The sequence below is a fragment of the Quercus robur genome, chromosome 2 (genome assembly GCF_932294415.1).
Source record: "Quercus robur chromosome 2, dhQueRobu3.1, whole genome shotgun sequence".
NCBI lineage: Eukaryota > Viridiplantae > Streptophyta > Magnoliopsida > Fagales > Fagaceae > Quercus > Quercus robur.
In genome coordinates, this window is record NC_065535.1 from 65,346,817 (window position 1) to 65,364,320 (window position 17,504).

The following is a 17,504-nucleotide window of genomic DNA, read 5'->3' on the forward strand; positions in this document are numbered from 1 at the left end:
CAACTAGAATGAAGATCGAAGATCCAATAAAAGTAAGTAGCCTAACTTTTTCAATACATACTGCATGAGTAGTCCACACATTTAGATCATTGAAAGAAATGAAAACCATAATGCGGCCTTAAATTTCAAAACACAAGACACTGTTATAAGAATGGAAGTCCTCACAGGAATTTGAATTACATCATTCCTCTTCCATCCAAGAGAATTGTAGACCACAACTATCTACAAAGATAAGAAGACACCAAAAAATGGTATTTATCTAAATGGAATAGAAACAATCATAATTATTGCAAGGAGAAAGAACATAACATGGGAAAAATATTTTCATTACCAAATTTTTTCCTTGAAACAGATCAACTTCTGATCCAAGACAGTAACTTATATTCAGAAGTGGGCACGAGAAAAAGAAAAGAAAAATAAGAAGATAATAAAAGGATAGAAGAGTACAAACACAATTCATATGTCAAACCCATTTTTAGCTTGATTTTCAAAGTTTATTTATTTAAATATATATATATATATATATATTTTTAAAATGTTTCCTGCAAAACTATTCTTTGACAAAAAGCTAATATACAAATATTAAAACAAAAAGTTTCAAAGCAATTTATTTTTCAATTTTAAATTTTAAATTTAACATAATTTTTTAACTGCAGAGGGCATTTTGCCCATTATCAATCAATTAGGAGGAACTTGCTCATTTTTTGAGCTAGTGTGGAGGTTGAATTGGGCTATAGTTTAGGGGGGCAAATTGGAATTAACCCTTAATAATACAAAGATAAACTACCCCTCTAAACATTACCACCTCTTAGCCATAAAAATAATAATAATAATAATTTTGAAAAAAAATGCAAGTATAACATGATGGTTTTTAGACCCCTTAAAACCACAATTAGATTAATCTAGGTAATTAGCCAAATTGTTACTTAGTCCAATTTAACAAATCTAGGTTATCACAATCAAAACAATCATATCATGCAAAGCAGCGGAAAGATAAATAACACAACGATATGATCACCTAGGAAACCAAACCGGTAAAAACCTAGGGAGGATTTAACCTAGCTATCCTCAAGGTAAACCTGAATCCACTATGAAAGAATCGAAGTTGTTCAACAGGACTTAGACCACTATCATCCTATTACTACCCACTAGTAGAAACTTACTGACATGACTACGTGCAAGCTCCGAAACCATGGACTCATTTCTTGGATTCTCCAGCAAGTATAAGCACACCCGCTTGTGTTTCTTTAAGTTCTTATGGTAGCAACTGAACGATCATCAAGCTCTTGAAGAAATCTCCTTCTTGATAATCCTAAGCTTGTGTAAAGGAAAGCTCCTCACAGATCTCATAAGAGATTTACACAAACAACAATATGAGCAACACTAAAACGTGGCTAGAGTTTGCCTTTTATACCTAGGGCAAATTAGAAAACCCTAAACGTTTTAAAACAAAACTAGGGCTGCAGAAAAACGCCTCTAACCCGATTTTCAATTGATCGAGCCTAAGTTTCGATCGATCGAACCAGGCCGAGAAGCTTAAATAACTTCTGCAACAGTTTATTCCAACTTTTCATAAATGAACCAACTTTGAGCAAGTCTAAACACGACTAAACAACTTGTTTTGATCATGGTTTGCCAACAATACACATTAGAGTTCTAAATACATAAAATCCTAAGTTTTTAGAACCTAACAAACTCCCCCTTTGGCAATCTGTGACAAAACACATCTAAAAGCTCAAAGTTTACAAGGAAAAGCCCTTTACAAAAGTAATGCTCATAAAAACAAATTCAATCCTAACTACTATCCATCAATTGCAAGTGTAGACAGCAGCTCAATTGAATCAACCTGTATATTTCCTGAAACACTAAACAAAATGCATAACCGCATTTGTGGAAAACACAAGTAAACAAAATAAATTCTTGATTTCAAACAACACACAATAAAGACACATATCAATGAATAACTCATAAATATAAATCAATAAGCAGTTGAAACAAGAAACATATAAAGCAATAAAAGTATCTCCCCCTAACATGGATAGCCCAAAAAGTATGACAAGAGCTAAAAAGATTTAAAAAAAAAATACAATGTGAAGCACCTAGTTACAATCTAAACTCCACAAGCTCCAACCAACCAAAAATGCTCTCCCCCTAAAAACAAAACTCTACAAGTGCATGTGCTTAACTATGTACTCCCCTTTTTGTGACGGAATGCCAAAGGGCAATCAAAATCCATCATCAAAAGGAGGTGGCGGTGAAGATCATCGAAACTATGCCAACTCAGCACGCATAGCATGAATCTCATTAAGCACGTCCACCAAAATCTGTCCATGAGCCGCCTGAACGGTCAAGACATGATCCAACGTACGTCGAATGTCTGAATCATCCGAAGTAGTCGGTGGAGGAACATCAGCATCAACAGTAGCAGCACTAGACGCCTCAGCTGTATCAGCACCTGTAGAAGAGGGAGGAGGAGGTACAACACCAGATGACGCACCTCTTGAACGCGTAGGACCAACTCTCAAGTGAGCAACCCTCTGCCTAAGGAAGGTGGCACCTATGGGAGCTACAACATGAACGGGCTCACCAGAAGGGAAACTATCTAGACCAAGATACAACAAAATCCTATGAATGAAAATAGGATGAATAAGAGCATCCGTTACGGTAGAACTCCTATGAACTTCATTCAAAGAATGAAGAAATAGATGAAGAAAGCTGATGGACGCACCAAACACAAAAGCGTACAAAAACACACATCGCTCAAGAGGGATGGTATGGAGATGAGAAATAGGCCACAAAGAATGACACGCTATCCTAAAGAAAAGATAGGCAGTCTTAGTAAGCTCAGTGGACGTGATTCGAGGATCAGAACCCCACTGGATAGAAGACCTAGTGATGTATTACATGACATCATCTAAGGGTGGAGACTCCTCATAAGGATAGTCAGGCTCCCCGACGACCGGAACCCCAAGAGCATTAGCCATTACCTGAGGAGTAATGGTGATCTCTACACCTCGTATCCAATTCCTAACAAGGGTGTTGGAATCATAGACGTGACAAGAGAGATTCGAGAAGAACTCTTTAATCAGGGTGGTCGGGGGTGGATGATCTATCTCTAACAAGGACAACCAACCTCTAGACTCAAGGTTTGCCCTAATGGCCGGATCAACCTCATCTAAAACCACAGAACGCTCAGCCCAGATCTTACGCTTACAGTTCAGCTTCTCATAAACCTCTCTGCTTTTGTCATTCCTAAACACCTCACTCCTAGAGGGAGACTCAGAGGAAGTGGAGGGGGTCCTATGGGCTCTAGTCTTCTTAGGCATGGTGCTAGGATAAGGACAAAGACACAACGCAAGAAAAACAAAAACCAAGGGCAGACTGCATGTTAGCACAAAAAAAATATAGAATAAAAATCTATATAATGCATGAACAGATTAAATGACATGATGTATGCCCTAATGCAATGAAATTAAGTTCAAATTTAGTTCAAGTTCACAAAATTTGGCTTGAGCAAAGAGTTTCTAATAAAAACCCCAAAATGTTTGAAAAACCACTTGATTAATTTGTACAAATTGACCAATTGATCATCATACAAGATAGATATCAGAAAATAATGATCAATTTCATCAATTCAACAAGCCAACTGAAACCAATTTGAACAAAATCCCCAATTCGGGTTCAATACAAGCTCTAGAATTTTTAATTTTTCACAAATCCCCAAATTGATCAAATTAACTAGACATGGCAAAACGGGTCAGACCCGTTTGACCTGACCCGTTTGACCTGCAACCCGTTTGACCCGTAACCTGATTGACCCGTTTAAAAATGACCCATTTTGACCCGTGACCCGATTGACCCGACCCGAATCCGAACCCGATCCGTTCGTTTTGCCACGTCTACCAACGTTGAGTAGATTGAGATTGAGGTGTAATTTTTATAAAATATTTACTTATTCTTTTTTACTGAATATGTTATGTACTCCATTATAGTTTGTCATTTTTTACTTGAAGATTATACCAAGATTAATTTCTAGAAAGCTGGAACATGAGTTGCACCAAATTTAGGTATCAATTCAAGTGTTTAGTGGTAATTGGTAACAATATCACTAGTGAGAATCTAATCACAATTAAGGAACTCATAAACAATTGACAGATTGCATCTATTTCCAAAAAAAAAAAAAAAAATTATTTGAAAAATACGGGTCAACTTGACCCGACTCACGACCCGACTCAACCCGCAACCCGTTTGACCCGCAACTCGATTGACCCATTTTAAAAATGACCCGTTTTGACCCACGACCTGTTTGACCCGACCCGACCCGCCCGTTTTGCCATGTCTAAAATTAACCAACATAGATCATGAATATATCATTGTAGCAACAAAACCCATTGACCAAATTCACAAAATAAGGTTTGACTCATCAAAAATCCCAAATATGCATAGTCCGAAAATTTTACCCAAAAACCATGAAATAATGCATGAAACATGAAAAACAATGCAAAAGGAAGGGTAATATAGACATACCGGCTTATGGAGAGAGAAACTTAGCAAAAAATTTGGAGGAAAACGACAAAAAAATCCTTGTGGAGCCTTGCCAAGTCGGTGAGAGAGAGAGAAAGTTTTAAAAAAGTGGTTTGAATAAGTCAAATCTGATTTTTTAAAAACCTGATTCACGAGTTTCGATTGATCGAAAAACAGTTTCGATTGATCGAAACAGATAGAGGCTTCTCAAAAATTTTAAAACAATTTCAAAACAGTTTCGATTGATCTAAAAACAGATTGGATCAAACGAAACAGACAGAGGCTTCCTTAAACAATTTTAAAAGAATTTCGATTGATCGAAAAACAGATTGGATCAATCAAAACTGGTAGAGGCTCACAAAATTTGAGGAAAAACACAGTTTTTGAAAAAAATTTTAGGAACATCCCAAAGCATTGAAATTGATGAACAAAATGCATGAGTATGTGATGATATGATTTTCAAAAACAGGGATTTAAGCCCAATTTTCCCAAAGTTAAAAATTCTTACATTCTCCATAAATTTTCAATCATCAAATTAGTTTTGCATAAAACTCAAAGTATTTGCAAACTTGGTTGGTCAGACCAAAGACACACACAATAACATGTACAATGTTTAGCAAAGAGTAACTTGTGTAGTGTGTGCAACTAGTAATAGTTTGAGATACATGTGAGGTGATATGTGTATAGCAATTAAACACAAAGTCTACAAAATTCATCACAAGGATTTGAAAGAGGCTATTACCAAAAGAGTTACATCATATAACTCCCACATCTCCTAGATCATAAGCTTGCAATCATGTAAGTTTCTTGATTTGCCTCATATTGTACACACAAATTTTAATTATTTAGAAACTTATTAAAAATAGCCGGGATAATGTACACACCAATTTTATTTAATAGATTTAACATTAAGTCCAATAATGTACACACCAATTTTAGCATTTAAACCGAGGTTACACCTTATGATCTTTTTGTGCATGTGCTACACTTTCTCAAGCATGAAATCATACGATATGCACTAAGGTGTTCATGATTGGCTAGTGAACAGTGGTGAGATGGTTATTTATGCCTTTCTCTAAAGGTTTAAGTCCACAGTCAAAGACATGTGACTTCAAGATCAAGACAAAATGATCAAAACCATAAACATCTTTCCCATACAACATGCACTACACAGCTTCAACTAGTGAAGTGAAATAAGTAAGCTCATCAAAGCTAAATAAGGTACAAAAGACATGTTATGTGAAAATAAATTGACTAACCTTGTTTTCAAAAACCAAAAAAAAAAAAAGTTCAAAACATAATTTGGTTCCTTTTTCCCTTTTTTTTTTTTATTTGGAAAAAAAAAAAAAAAAAAAAAAACCCTAGAATGAAATGCATGAATGTTATGCAATGCAAATCCTAGAAACAGAGAAAAAAAAAAAAAAACCAAAGAACAATGGTCACAAAGAATAGCAATGAAGCACAAAGACCATGTCAGAAGGACTCAATTAGATTGAGCCTTTTGCATCCAAAACTTTTTAGATGCACCTCGAGCATTGGAGTTCTTATTTACATGGGAATGATTACCAACCCCTGAATTGGAATAAAGGTTTAGAGTCTTTACCAATTCACCAATGAGTACCATCGGATCTTGTGCTTGAGGCACAGGTACTTTTGGTTTGTTTGCTTTCTTAGCAGCTTGCAGCTTGTAACAGTTTGGACGAATGTGTCCAGACTTTCCACAAAAATGACAAACCCATGCACGCTTATCATGTGACTTGTCCTTAGAAAGGGTAGACTGCTTAGGTTTAGACTCTTTCAGATCAACCCTAATCTTCCTAGTTGGTGAAAATTCTATGGGTTTGACAACCTCACTCATAGGGGGTTTGACAGTTTCACTCGCAATCTCACTCACAGAAGGTTCAGAAGAAAATGAAGGAACAAAGTTTGTGGAATGGGGAGCAGACACAGAGATGCTTTCAACAAAACCTAATCCAGATTTGTCAGAAGAAGACTTTTGAACACTCAGCATTTGATCAAGTTTAGAACTAGCAGATCTAGCAACAGATAAATCAAGTTCTAACGATTTAACTTTATCAAGCAATAGCATATTCTCAGTTTTCACATTGTTCAAAAGTTCATTAGTATCAAACAATTTTACAAGCAAATTCTTCTTATCAAGCTCAAGAAATGTAATTTTCTTCAAGCCTAATTCCATTCATAGCATCCTTTGCAGCAACTTTGCAAAGTTTATTGCAAGCTTCTTGAAGATCTGCGTCCTCAGAGAGTTTCCCATCAGAAGGGTTCTCTTCAGTAGATTTGCTTTCATTGACTATAGCAGTAGCAGTGAAAGCAATGAAGTTTCCATCCTCGACACAACCAGACTCATCATCAAAAACTTCACCATCACTAAGGGTTACAGCCATAGCCTTACCTTTAGACTTCAAGTAGGTAGAACATTCAGGTTTCATGTGACCATACCCTTGACATCCAAAACACTGGGGACCCATAGAGTTATTAGAAGATTGACCTATTTTTTCTCAAGGTTTATCAATGTTGTTAACCTTAGTAGGATCATTCTTCATAAAATTTCTAGGTTTAGCAGTGTTCTTATCTCTTGCCCTTCTGTTGTTGTTTCTAAGGAAATTCCTGAAGTTCTTGGCAGGGTAAGCAATCTTTGTTGCAGAGATTCGGGTTTCATGTGACCATACCCTTGACATCCAAAACACTGGGGACCCATAGAGTTATTAGAAGATTGACCTATTTTCTTTCTAGGTTTATCAATGTTGTTAACCTTAGTGGGATCATTCTTCATAAAATTTCTAGGTTTAGCAGTGTTCTTATCTCTTGCCCTTTTGTTGTTGTTTATAAGGAAATTCTTGAAGTTCTTAGCAAGGTAAGCAATCTCTGTCGCAGAGAGCTCATCATCAAATCCACCAACATCAACATCATCAACTGACTTAAGAGCCATTGATTTGGATTTGCTAGTCTTAGGTAGGTCCAACTCATAGGATTGAAGAGATCCTGCAAATTCATCAATAGGGATGGAGTCCATATCCTTGCTCTCAGTGATGGCAGTCACCTTGGGTCTAAAATCTTCAGTCAAGGATCTAAGAATCTTCCTAACAATTTTAGGTTGATCATAGATTTCACCCAAGTTATATGCAGAATTAACAATATCATTAAGTTTAGCTTAGAATTCATCAAAAGATTCATCATCAGACATTCTAATGCTTTCAAATTTAGAAGTTAATTGCTGCAATTTGTTGATTTTGACAGCCTTTGTGCCTTCATGCACAATCTGGAGGATATTCCAAGCAGTATGAGCAACCTCAACATTAGAGATTCTCTTAAATTCCTCTATAGAAACAGCGTTAAAGATAGCATTCATAACTTTGCTATTGAACGCGGCTGCTTCTTTTTGAGAAGTTTGCCACTCACTAACAAGAGTAGTGGGCTTCTCCCATCAGTATTCGACAGAGTTCCAAATTCTCTCATCAATTGATTTCAGGAATGCTTTCATCATTACTTTCCAATAAGCATAGTTATTCTCATCAAATTGAGGGGCAATAACAAAAGAATACCCGTGTTCCATGACAACAAGGGTCAAGGATCAGCTCAGTGGTGAAAAGATCAACAACAAGAGAGCAACCTGCTCTGATACCACTTAAAATCACAATTGGATTAACTTAGGTAATTAGCCAAGTTGTTACTTAGTCCAATTTAATAAATCTAGGTTATCACAATCAAAACAATCATATCATGCAAAGCAGCGGAAAGATAAATAACACAACGATATGATCACCCAAGAAACCAAACCTGTAAAAACCTAGGGAGGATTTAACCTAGCTATCCTCAAGGTAAACCTGAATCCACTATGAAAGAATCGAAGTTGTTCAACAGGACTTAGACCACTAACATCCTATTACTACCCACCAGTAGAAACTTACTGACATGATCACGTGTAAGCTCCGAAACCACGGACTCCTTCTTTCTTGGATTCTCTAGCAAGTACAAGCACACCCACTTGTGTTTCTTTAAGTTCTTATGGCAACAACTGAACGATCATTAAGCTCTTGAAGAAATCTCCTTCTTGATAATCCTAAGTTTGTGTAAAGGAAAGCTCCTCACAGATCTCACAAGAGATTTACACAAACAGCAATATGAGCAACACTAAAACGTGGCTAAGGTTTTCCTTTTATACCTAGGGCAAATTAGAAAACCCTAAACATTTTAAAACAAAACTAGTGCTGAGTTGAAATTCTGCAGAAAAACGCCTCTGACCCGATTTTCGATTGATCGAGCCTAAGATTCGATCGATCGAACCAGGCCGAGAAGCTTAAATAACTTCTGCAACGGTTTATTCCAACTTTTCATAAATGAACCAACTTTGCGCAAGTCTAAACACGACTAAACAACTTGTTTTGATTATGATTTGCCAACAATACACATTAGAGTTCTAAATACATAAAATCCTTAAGTCTTTAAAACCTAACATAACAAATTGCAGACAAAAAGTACCATATTAACAAGAGAACTAAAAATGTGCTCAAAAAGTCAAAAACAGGATCCATCATCAGATTTAAAGAAGGTAAATTAGGGTACTACAAATAGCTATACAAATGCCACAATAAAATGAGCCCTCTACACAATGAATTAAAATAGCTCACTAGCTGAAGCTTATAATACTTACTAGTAGAAACTTCAAAGTTGGGTTCCCACATCCAGTATTTGATGTAGACTGAGCCAAGCAAGAAAGTGAAGATGCAACTAATTCCTCGGCCTACACATAAATTTTGAAGAAATGGATGACACTTGGAAGAGAGAGAGAGAGAGAGAGAGAGAGAGAATAACTTTGAGAAAAATCATATGGTTGAATTGATAAGCCAAACTCAAACTTCTGTGTACCCTATTGACAAAAGTTTTGCGTAATCATTAGCCACATTGTTTTCTGTTCCAGTAACTCCGTCATGATGTTGAGCAATTGCTAAAGCATCTGCTAGTGAGTCTGTACTGGGCCCAGAATTATTCCTCCCTTTGAAAAACTCTAGTTACCTTGCAGCCTAACTATTCATTAGAGATAAATAAATCTCAAACTCTAAAACTGTCATTAGACTGTTCCAATTAAATCCATCATACAAACTGAAACAGTCACATAAATGATACCAATAACCAAATCATAGCCACTCATTATTCTGACATAGTGCTTCAAGGCTGGTACTGGTAAAGTATACTGTCCAGTATGCATTTGCATGATCTGCATAACTGGCATGGTTCATGCTTCAAACTTTAAGAAAAGGTTGAAGTGAGAAACAACAAGAAAACAGGTTATGTAATATTCAAACATTAAACTTACAAGAAAAAATCATCATTCTTGGTTGTCTAGGAATCATCTGTAGATACTTTGCATGAGTATATATGGATGGGGTAGAGTATAGAGCATCGACACGCCCATTCTAGAAAGCCAATTAGAACCCAAAAAATAAAAATAAAAACAGAAAATAAAAAGAAGGATGTGAAATGATGAGGCAAAATTTACTGACACAAGAAAAATTCAACATGAGAGAGAGAGAGAGAGAAGAAGGAAGATACATGTAAAAACTAAAACTTATTTTAGAATGGCATGTATTCATGAGATGGAACTATTAACTCATTTAGCAGGACTGTAACAAGTTTAATTAACTTTAAACCCTTATGGCCGAACCTCAATAATTATGTGTAAAGAAATGGGACATATAAAACGAAAATTCTGGCACAGCTTTTAAGATTATATCCTGCACATTTTATCAATCCTAATAAGTTTGAGACTGACATAATACAGGCCAAAATTGAGTGCAATGGCATATTCCAAATGCTATAATTCTATATTTTAATATGAATATAATACAATATAAAGTATTTCAACTAGGTCAAACCTCTGTACCTGCCATTTATTCTTCAGATTTAACCTAAATCACGTTTGAATTTTCCAACCAAGTAACAAATCAATGCTTCCTCAATTCTTACTGTTAGAATTATGGTTAAGTGATTAAATTCATCACTTCCTAAAAGTTTAAATCTTTGAGAGAATTTCTCAATTCTTACTGTTAGAATTATGGTTAAGTGATTAAATTCATCATTTCCTAAAAGTTTAAATCTTTGAGAGAATTGCTAATTTAACATGGCATTAGAGTAGGAAATCTAGAATTCAATTCCCTTCTTTATTCTATCTCCCATTTAAAATGTTAAAAATCTCACATGTTGGGCCCCCACTTATTAAGAGGAAGTTTAAGCCCACGTGTGAGGAGGGGGAGAGTTAGAATTACGGTTAAGTGATTAAATTCATTATTTTTCTTTTGGGAGAATTAGTAATTTAACACTCACCTTTTAGTAGATAGCCAACATTATTCCATAAATTATTACCAACAGCCTTTATTAGAAATACAATACATTTTAGTTCGAATGAGTATCTTATCATCTAATTTTCCTTTCTTTAATAGACATGAGACATGCATATTAATCACAGAGATTATTACTTAAACAATGAGTCTGTCAAACAATCCTCAATTTAAGGACTTCGTAGAGACTTGAAAGGCATAAGATTATGATGATGATGGAAAAACAATCTGAAACCATCTTTGCAGTTTTAACAATCAGTCACCTTGTTGACATAATGAATGAGTTTGTCCATCTGTCGAAACCATGTGTGCACATACTGATACTTAAAATCTGTTCCCATCCACATTATATAACTTGTTCGAGTTATATTAAACTGAAAAGAAAAAATTGCAAATAGCAACTATCAGAGGCCCTTGTAAATGAGAAAAGATAATTACTTTTGATGCTTAATTGGAGTTCATGTTCATAAAAAGTGACTCTATATTCTTTAAGAACAAGCCACATTGCTTTGGCCACAATCCATTGTCATATTGATGCATAAGGGACATCTCCTGAAATAGCTGTAACTCCGATAGATAATTTAGAATTATCGTAATTTTGCACTTCCAGAAAATCAAAAGGAGCACTAAAACATGACAAGGCAGACTCAAACTTATGGTGCAACACCTACGCAGAGTACAAGGTTGAAAAGCCTTTAGCTTCTTCTATTGATTAGCAGCGTGATTGGAAGCAAAAATAACAATTTTTTTTAGGATTATCATTATATTTTTGTTTATTTATTTATTTTTTTTATATATCACTATATTTTTGTTAAAGAATTACATTTACCTAATATTTTAAATAACAATACTTATTAGTGTTCGCTTCTTCCCATTTCATTCATTATTGCTTTAAACTCCCAAAAAAAATGGACTTTTCATTCATTTCATTAAAGCTCCCACAGAAAGGAAATAAATATTATAAAATATTATTTTCATGCTTTTCTATTCCTTTCCTCGCTGTTCATGCTAAGTTAGGATGAGAATGGAGATAATTGTGAGGAAGTGAAGCAGCCATGATTTTTAAGTAAAAGTACATTGTGCTTGACTTGTTTTGCTTTTTTACGAAAGTGTAGGAGAGAGCACACGCAGTACTTCAAGAGAAGCCCTCATTTACCGTGAGGTCTAGCTTCAAATGCGGATAATGGGGTAAATTTTAGTATGTTATCAAATATTCATATAAAAAGTGATACTATAAAATATACCATATTATATAAATATAAAACAGATAAACAAAAAATCAAGAAATTTGTTTATTAGATTATTATCGTGATACTAATCATATTTGATGATGCCGTAATATCACCAGTGAGCAACACAATCCACGCTCACTCCCGCTAACAACCTGCAAGAAGAAAAAGTGATCTCGCCGTGGGCACCGGTGTGGTGTCGACCAAATACCCTCCGACGGTCAAATTAGAACTGTTCTCAACTCTAGAGTGCTAGAGAGGGTAAATTATGCGTACCTTGATTTGCGAGGGTATTGAAGCTTTTATAGTAGAAGAAAGTCGGCTTCCCTTCCTTGGACTAAAAGTCTTTTCCTTATGGGACTCTTCCTCTAACAATCCCAAGCGTGATGGACAAATATTTCCTTGTAGAGTGGGTTTTTTCATTAAGGCGGATCTTCTAGAATTATCTTTGTGCGAACATCCTGATTTTCCTAGGATTCCCTCGGATTCCAAACGTGTACACCAAGTATTTTAAGTGACGCTAAGTCCTCGGCCCATGCTTAATATTGGCCCATGAGTCCGAATCCGTCAGGCCCAATGTTCCGCGATTTCTTATCCCTTCAATATTAATTAGTGGTCAATTTTATAACATTTTTTGGTAGAATCGACAATACCAAATTTTTCATAGATTAGATGAGAGAAAGTAGAGTAATTTCGACTTATGATGTTATGATGTGTATACATACTTCAAAAAATTGTTAAATATATTGTGTAATAACATTGGTAATATCTTATCCTTTATCACTCGCCAACACAAAAGTAACTCCACTTAAGGTCCTCTCAATAAAATAAATAAATAAAAACAAACCAAAAAAAAAAATCTTATTAATCTCAATTAAATGGGAGTTAACTTTATGGATTATATTTGAATTAATCGGGATACCTAACAAAACAATTGCTTATCCATAAACTAACGGTGCATTTGGTTAGGGAAAATTCGGGGATGAAAAATAGGTGAGAAAAACGTAAGGAAAAAATGGTACGAGGGCATGTTTAGTTGAGGGGAGAAAATGAGAGAGATTTTAATGGGGCCAAGAGTTTTCTTCTCGAAGCCAACATTTGGGGTGATTTTAGAGCCTCACCGATTTGGGGAGGAAATTGGGGAAAGATAGGAGATTAGATATAAATTTACCCATTTGCCCCTCTCTTTCCTTCCATCTTTTCTTTCTTTCTTTTTTCCTTCTTTTTTAGTAACATTTAATTTTTTTTCCTAAATATTAGTTTTTCTTTTCTTAAAAAAATAATGCCACATTAACACCTCAATATTAAAAATAAAAATAAAAACACATGAGAAAAATAAATAAAATGATAATATTTTTAGAGAGAATAAATAAAATGAATGATGAAATACTATTTTGGTCCTTAAACTTTACCAAAATTTTTTTTTTTTTTCATCCCTAAACTTTAAGAAGTTCGTAGTCCCTAAATTATTGAAAAGCTTGTCTTTCATCTCTAAACTATTGAAAATATTTAACTTTTTGTCCTTCAATTTTAAAAAAGATCTTTTTTATCCCTAAATTATTGAAAAAAAATTAATTTTTTAATCCTTATTTGTGTCTCTAAGCTATTATAAAAAATATAAATAAATAAAAAATAAAAACTATTTACAAAGTTTAAGGATGAAAAATAACTTTTTAAAGTTTAGGAACGAAAACAAGCTTTTGATAAATTTTAGAGAGCAAAATATTATTTTACCCCAAAATGAACTTGAAAAAACTCAAGTTTCTTTTAAATTTTCATTCGCTTTGGTATTGTTTGTTGGTATTTGGTAATCTAATTCAAAATATTCTAGGCCTGTGACCAGATCAACTCTTGATTAGTAATCATAACTAAATCTTTTTAATTAAACATTGGAAATAGTAGGAGAATTGGAGAAGGTCCCACTCAAAGTAGCAAAGATTTAAAGTGAGACTGTGGGATGTGTTGGATTTCACCATTACAAACATAAGCACGCCAAAAAACAGATTTGCATGTTTGCATAGGATATGAATGAGTTTTAAGACTTAAAGGATCCGTTTGGTTGGGGAGATTTTAAGGGCAATGAAAAAGAGGAAGATAAAAGTAGAGAGAAAATGGTTTATGTGGGTGTTTGGTTGGAGAGAAAAGAGGAGGGAAAATTGGTGAGGCTTGGGTGTCTTCTTCTCAGATCCACCAAAATTCTCTCTCTCCAATTTGGGAAGAAAATAGAGGAGAGAAAAATAGTTGTGGTCAAATGACTAATCCACCCCTCCTCCTACATGTTGATTGGTGTTTTTTTTTTTTTTTGGCATGGATTTTCCTTTTTAATAAACATGGGTGATTGCCATTTTTTTTTTTTTTTGCATCATTTTTTATAAATGCATATTAGTAAATTTATACAAATTCATTTTTCTTTCCTCCCAATTTTCTTCTCAACCAAACAAAATTTTTTTTTTGTCCCTCCAATTTTCCACTTCTAAATAAATTTTTTTGTTTTAATCTTTTATCCTTCCATTTTCATTTTCCTTCCAACTTTAGGTACTCACAACCAACCAAAAAAAAAAAAAGTCAGAATCACCTATAAGAATCCCAAGAGCGCTTGATTAGGTTAAAAACTTAAAATCAAGGACAAGAAATAACGTTCCTGATTCTAGTCATGATAATAATTAGGGCTATAAATGAATCAAGTCGTTCGTAAATAGCTCGTGCTTGGCTCGATAAAAAACTCGTTCATGTTTATTTGTTTATAAACAAGTCAAGGTTAAGCTTTAGTTTTAAGCTTGTTTAATAAACAAGCTGAGCCCGAGTAAAAAATATTGTTCATGAACAAGCTCGTGAACACCAAGACTCAATATGTAATAAAACAAGTTGAGCTTAGGCTTATTTTTTAGTTTGGTAATAAAATTTATATGAGCTTGACAAGTAAACTCATATCCTTCTAAAACTTATAAGTTGAGACTGCTCATCCAAACCAAATAGCCTAGATAATAAACTTGATGTAGGCTTGATAATATACTTGTGTTGGATCTCAAGCTCAAAAACATGATATTGAGCTTGAGTTTGGGCTTGATATTGAGTTCAAGCTTGGCTTGACTAATAAATCAAGCCAAGCCAAGCCAAGCCGAGCTTAAGCATTTATACTTTACGAAAAGCTCAAACTTGAACATTATTTGTAGACTCGTATCAAGTTCAAGCCAAATTTGAACATTCTACTTTTTGTATCGAGTAGAACTTGAACATTCACTACTTGACAAATCTCAGCTCGTTTACGGCCCTAAATTAATAATCAAGGAGTAAGTACCTACAATATACGAGAAAGACTAACAATTTTTCTTATTTTTGTCAGTGATGTGTGTTGGGCTTGAACCCCTCTCTCATGTAACCCTAATTTTTTTTGTTTTCTTTTGGTATATATACGACTATTACACATTATGACATTAGTATATTACTGTGTTTCACGTTTGGGAGCAAGCCGAGAGCCAAAAAGAAGAAGAACAAGAACGATGGAACTGGAAGGAAGCAGAAGTTATGATTCTCTCCCATATGAAATCATCCTCTGTATATTCTCACTGCTTCCACTGGATTGTGTGTTCAGATTGAAGTGCGTTTGTAAGGCATGGTCTGTGTTAATCAGCGACTTTGGAGCTTTACACTTAAAGCGCTTAAGGGAAACATCTCGTGGGATCATCTGCTTGAACACCCATCGTATTTCTGATGATACGATTTCCTTTCAAATACGTTCTTTACAAATAGGAGGTGGTTTTAAGACTTTGATTACAAAAGAGATATCTAGATCTACAATCCACCCAAGCTTTTTCAAAATCGGCAGTATATATTCCTTGAACGGTTTGATCTGCTTGAGCGATGGTCACGATTTTCATGTATGTAATCCCACTACCAGAGAGTTTGTTACCCTACCAGTTTGTTATCCCAGTCCTCCTGATACTTGGAGGAATTTTAAGTTAATTGGATTTGGATATTGTCCTTTAACAAAGCAATATAGAGTCCTGAACATCTTCCAAGATAATCGTGGAAGTGGGCAGAGAATTTCTGAATTGAAGGCTGCAATAATAACGGTGGGTCATTCGAATTCATGGAGGATCGTTGACATTCCAACTTCCTACGCTTTTTTTGACTCAACAATCTATTTTAATGGCACTTTATATTGGATGAATAATCATTCTCTTGGGAAATATCTTCATATTACAGCATTTGATGTCAGTGAAGAAACATTCCAAATAATCAGTCTACCTCCAAAACTAGAAGATGTATACTCTTCAAAGTGTCTGGCAGAATATGAAGGGAGGTTGTGTTTGGTTGACTTCGTCCCATTCCCTGAGGAATGTTTAGAGATGTATACCATGTTTGAGAATCATCAATGGGTATTTCGATTTAGAGTCCTTTTTGAGGATTTTCAACGAGCTGATGCTTATGACTTATATCAAGAGATTGTATCATGCCTCAAGTTAGGGAAAATACTAGTATTTTCAAGCTTCACACTTAAAAAATGGTATTTTTATGATATCAAAAGCAAAGCTCTTGAATTTGTTGACCTTAGAAGCACTCCTCCTGATGCTTGGTTTCGAGGTGCTTGTCCTTTTGAGAAAGCTTCACCCCTATATGCAAGGGCTAAGCATGTATGAATTATTTATAAGTTTTAGTAGCATGTGTCCTAAAGGCATATATTAGTAAACTATTTTTAAAAAAAAATTTATGAAAAAATAAAAAAAGTGATTAGCTGTCATATACATGCTCAAGTCCCCAAAACCAAACTATTTTGTCCTTTAATTTATATAAAACATAAGAAAAATAAATTTATTCTCAAGAATTGTGCAACATCTATGAATTACATGCCCAACTCCGTGAAATTAAACTATTTTATCTTAAAAATTACCATAACTTTTTTAGTAGAATTTGTGATATGAATATAGTGTGTGTGTGTTTAAGCGAAAAACCAAGCTATTTTGTTAGTTTAGGTACATACAAATTAAGTAAAATACTCTTATGCGAGAAGAAATAAAAATGTGTTTCTTTTTGGGTTTTGAGTATTTTAGTTTTTGTTTGATAATCATGATAGTTTGACTATGTACATCTACTTATTTATTTCATGGGTTCTTATGTTCTCAAAAGTAACTTGAAGGAAAATGGTTTGTACAACTTAAAGTAATTTTCAAGAATTAATTTTTTGCAGTTGCTTATATAATAGGTCTCATTAAATAGATAAATATTCTAATATTTGAAAATAATTAGAAATGTTGACACTGATTATGGAATCTCAAGTTCTGCTAATGCAAATTACATGGAAGTTAAGTGATTTCACTCATGGTTGGTTTTTTTTTTTTTTTTTTTTTGCTTCAAGGAGACTCTGACGGTGGATATTAAGAATCGAGTTTACGGA

The 17,504-nt window shown here is 34.4% G+C and overlaps 1 protein-coding gene across 1 annotated transcript; it reads left to right on the top strand.

Annotated features, from left to right (window-relative positions):
- The first annotated feature begins 15,609 nt into the window (after window positions 1-15,609).
- On the top strand, window positions 15,610-16,749 carry LOC126701993 (putative F-box protein At1g53550). Its single transcript, XM_050400528.1, has one exon. The coding sequence runs from the start codon at window positions 15,610-15,612 to the stop codon at window positions 16,747-16,749; it is 1,140 nt and encodes a 379-aa protein (XP_050256485.1).
- The last annotated feature ends 755 nt before the right edge of the window (window positions 16,750-17,504 follow it).